The 3380-nt window shown below is 47.5% G+C and overlaps 1 protein-coding gene across 1 annotated transcript; it reads left to right on the forward strand.

The window, feature by feature from the left end:
• The first annotated feature begins 251 nt into the window (after positions 1-251).
• On the forward strand, positions 252-1450 carry LOC143428461 (uncharacterized). Its single transcript, XM_076903343.1, has 2 exons — positions 252-759; positions 1083-1450. The coding sequence occupies exons 1-2, from the start codon at positions 252-254 to the stop codon at positions 1448-1450; spliced, it is 876 nt and encodes a 291-aa protein (XP_076759458.1).
• Positions 1451-3380: the final 1930 nt, after the last annotated feature.

A 3380-nucleotide genomic window follows, 5' to 3' on the forward strand; every position in this document is an offset into this window, starting at 1 on the left:
TATCCCTTTTAGTGCTTTCATCGTTGTACCTTAACATCGGTTTGGCGTCATTTCTTTCGTGATTGTCGTTTGACAACCACTGCACAGTGCTTTTGTGCGATATTACATTCGAGCGATCTTATCTGTCGAAGTATAAATTTCTATCGAGAGCCAATTGAAATTGTTGCTGTGACGCGTTGTAATTGATTTCTTTTTGGAGCAATAATATTGTAGGATTGGTTCAACTGCGAAATGTTTTGCAGGCGAACAAGATGAGGACCATTCTGTTATTCCTGTCGATCTTGTGGCTGGCCACGTGCCTGGCGACCCCGTTGGAGAAGCTCGACAAGATCGGCGTTATCGAGCAGCAGTCCGTGACGCTAACGGATCGAGCCAAATACGAGGAGGAATTGCTCCGCAAGCTGAACTCCAAGTGCACCCAGAACGACCTGGGTAGTTGCGTGAAGCTCAAGGTGGTCAATTACATAAACAAACTGCTGAAGAAGCCGTCGATCGAGCTGACAGACGACATCGAGATCAGAAAGAACAGCCAAGCGTCCGAGGAAGTGATCATGTTCGAGGCTGGCAGGAGCAAAGACGACGAGATCGAGGTCCTCGATCTTGTCGCGAACAAGGTGTACGCGTTCGTCAAGTCCAGAAGCATCAAATGGAGGATTCTTCCTGAGGACGACGTCGTCGTTTCTGCTTCTGAGGACGAAAACGGCTCGTTGAATCTTGGTTTATCCATCGAAAGGGCTGACAATGTTCCTGTGCAGGACGGTAACTACCCCTTTTATATTTAATTCCAACATAATTCCACCAACGCTCCTTATAACTCTTCTAAAAAAAAAAAAAAACCAAAGTCTCTTTCTAACAAAAGCTTCCTTCGTATCCCAAGTCAGAGAGACAAAAGCTCCATCCTTCAATCTATCCTCCTCGACGTCCGCTTTTACTTTCCAGTCCCATTCGAACGCAAATCCTCTAGCGGACAGGCAATTCAGTCACGCCTGGACAGAGTTTACTGCCATGGAAAGTCCCCTTGTTTTACCCTCGACGAACGAAAGCGATAGGCGTCTCGTCTCACGCGACAATCCTGCTTCCAGGTCGCGGGAAGAAGAACAATAACATGGGCCCATTGATCGCCGCGGCTGTCTTGAAGCTGGGCCTGATCGGTGGCCTGGCGTTCAAGGCGCTCGCGTTGCTGGTTGGCAAGGCGTTGCTTCTCTCGAAGATCGCACTGTTGCTGGCTGGTATAATCGGTCTGAAGAAGCTGTTCTCGCAGCAGAAACACGTCACCTACGAGGTGGTCGCCCACCCCCATCACAGCGCCAGTCACACGTTCAGCTCGGACCACGTGCTGCACGGCCACGGGGACTCGTACTCGAGCGGCTGGGCCAGGAGTTACGGCCAAGGCCCCATCCCTGGTCAGGCTGACGCTCACGAGCTGGCCTACTCTGCGCACGCCAAGTAACGCGATTTGGAGACCCGTGGATTCGAATTCGCGGTGGTACCCGATGGGACCCGCCCTGGCGTCAGCTGGGTCGAGGCTTGGGTCCATCGATTCTTGCCAACGCACTCTTGCCTCTCAGATTCAGCGTCTGATTCTTCTCGACTATCATTCCCCTTCCTTCTCTTACTTTTGTATGTTTATTTTTCGTTTCTTTCCCCTCCACTTTCCTGTCTGACGACTGTATCGAACTGACTACGGACGAGGACTGTTCGCGACGCGACACTGTTTCGAATAACTACCGACTGTCGAACGTGACGACGTTGATAGAGCAAATGACTGGTACTTGGTAATCGATCGATTTCTGACAGAGAATATTGACGATAGTCGCGCGATTGCTATTCGTACGAGCCATCGCGAAGTCGTGGCACGATCGTAGATGAAGACGACCGACGAACGAGACGCACCCATCGACACACATACTGACGGACGCACTGGAATCGACTGTTGCATACCTCTTTGTAACTACACCCTCTTTTTATCCACTAATTTATGATCAATTTATCCGCTCGCGTCGCGCCATTACGCGCCGCGGATTGTACAATAATGTTATATTTATTTTGTTTTCCACTTGTATAAATAAATATTTATTGTGTTTTTGTAACGTGTCTACTCCTGCTGATTCCGCGCGAACGATTGCTAAGTGTCTTGAGAATTAGTAGTCTCAGAGATTTATCGTCAATTAATTACCAAACATCTTTGCATCCTCTTTATCGATCTGCTATTAGAAAACATATACAGAGTGATTTAAGATACTCCAGAGTAGAATAAGAATAGCGTAATAGTCGAAGAATGACTCGTCTCCGTAACGGAAGGCCACAGTGTAATTAGCTATCATTATCCTGAATTATGGCAGTTTAGAATACCGGTAGAAATTACACGTTCCGTTGCACGTGTCCTTTATTACACGTTTACCACAAAAGCTGTCTGCATTTCGCCGACTAACGTTCGCGAAGAAAAGTGTACATTCCTCCACAGGTGTTTGATATTAACATTGAAGATATATCTGGTACGTTCGCGAAGAAAAGTGTGCATTCCTCCACAGGTGTTTGATATTAACGTTGAAGATATATCTGGTACGCTCGCGAGGATCGAGCTTGACCAAACGGTTCATTATCCTTGGTCTGTTTGCTTCTGAGGATCGCTGGAATTCGCTCGTTGACGGATATCCTTTACATTTCCATTAAACGGCGATTTGCTGGCGGAGAATAGTCAATGAGCCTGTTATTCTTATCCAGATACCAAGTAGCAAGTGAGAAACGTGTCACCACGGGACGATCGATCTAATCCATCAGGGTACGCGTACGAAACGAGTCCCTCTTATTACGGTAAAACGGTTACGCGTGTTATCGTCGATGGAAAAGTTGATGCAGGTATTTCTAGCTGCTCGAAAATGTGTCGAATGTACCGCGTCGCGGTATTACTCGTGCCATGGTTCGCTTTGTAGAACCTAGCGGGACTTTAGCGCCAAGTGTGTCTCTAGAAATTCGATTCGATATGACTGTCACCGAGAAAACTAAATCGAACTGTTATTGCTGTCGAGAAGAATTATTGTTCCAACAAATATCTCTACTTCGATCTCTCAGGAATAAAAATTCAAGTGGACATCTGTTAATCATCGATCCGTGCGCTTTTATTCCGTGAAGCAAGCGGATTCTGACAAATTCCAGGTTTAGGGGTGGTCCATTCGGGGTGGTCCACTTATCCGCGTCCACGTGGAGGGTTAATCGTTTTGGAAGTTGTCAGAAACGATCGTAACGAAGGGAAAACGATCTATGGACCGCGGCTGAGGTGGTATCTCTCGTTGAAACGAATTGACCCCGATTCGAGGCTGCCGCTTTCTCCACCTCGATTGGGAGTAATCGTCGAGGTGATGGGTGTTCGATAAGGGACA

This window comes from Xylocopa sonorina, chromosome 10, assembly GCF_050948175.1.
Source record: "Xylocopa sonorina isolate GNS202 chromosome 10, iyXylSono1_principal, whole genome shotgun sequence".
NCBI lineage: Eukaryota > Metazoa > Arthropoda > Insecta > Hymenoptera > Apidae > Xylocopa > Xylocopa sonorina.

What these genes read in the sequence shown, in the direction of transcription:
- LOC143428461 (XM_076903343.1), top strand. Translation starts at nt 252, where the DNA reads ATGAGGACCATTCTGTTATTCCTGTCGATCTTGTGGCTGGCCACGTGC. An exon ending in CAATGTTCCTGTGCAGGACG is followed by an intron (nt 760 to 1,082) that starts GTAACTACCCCT and finishes TCCTGCTTCCAG; the next exon opens with GTCGCGGGAAGAAGAACAAT.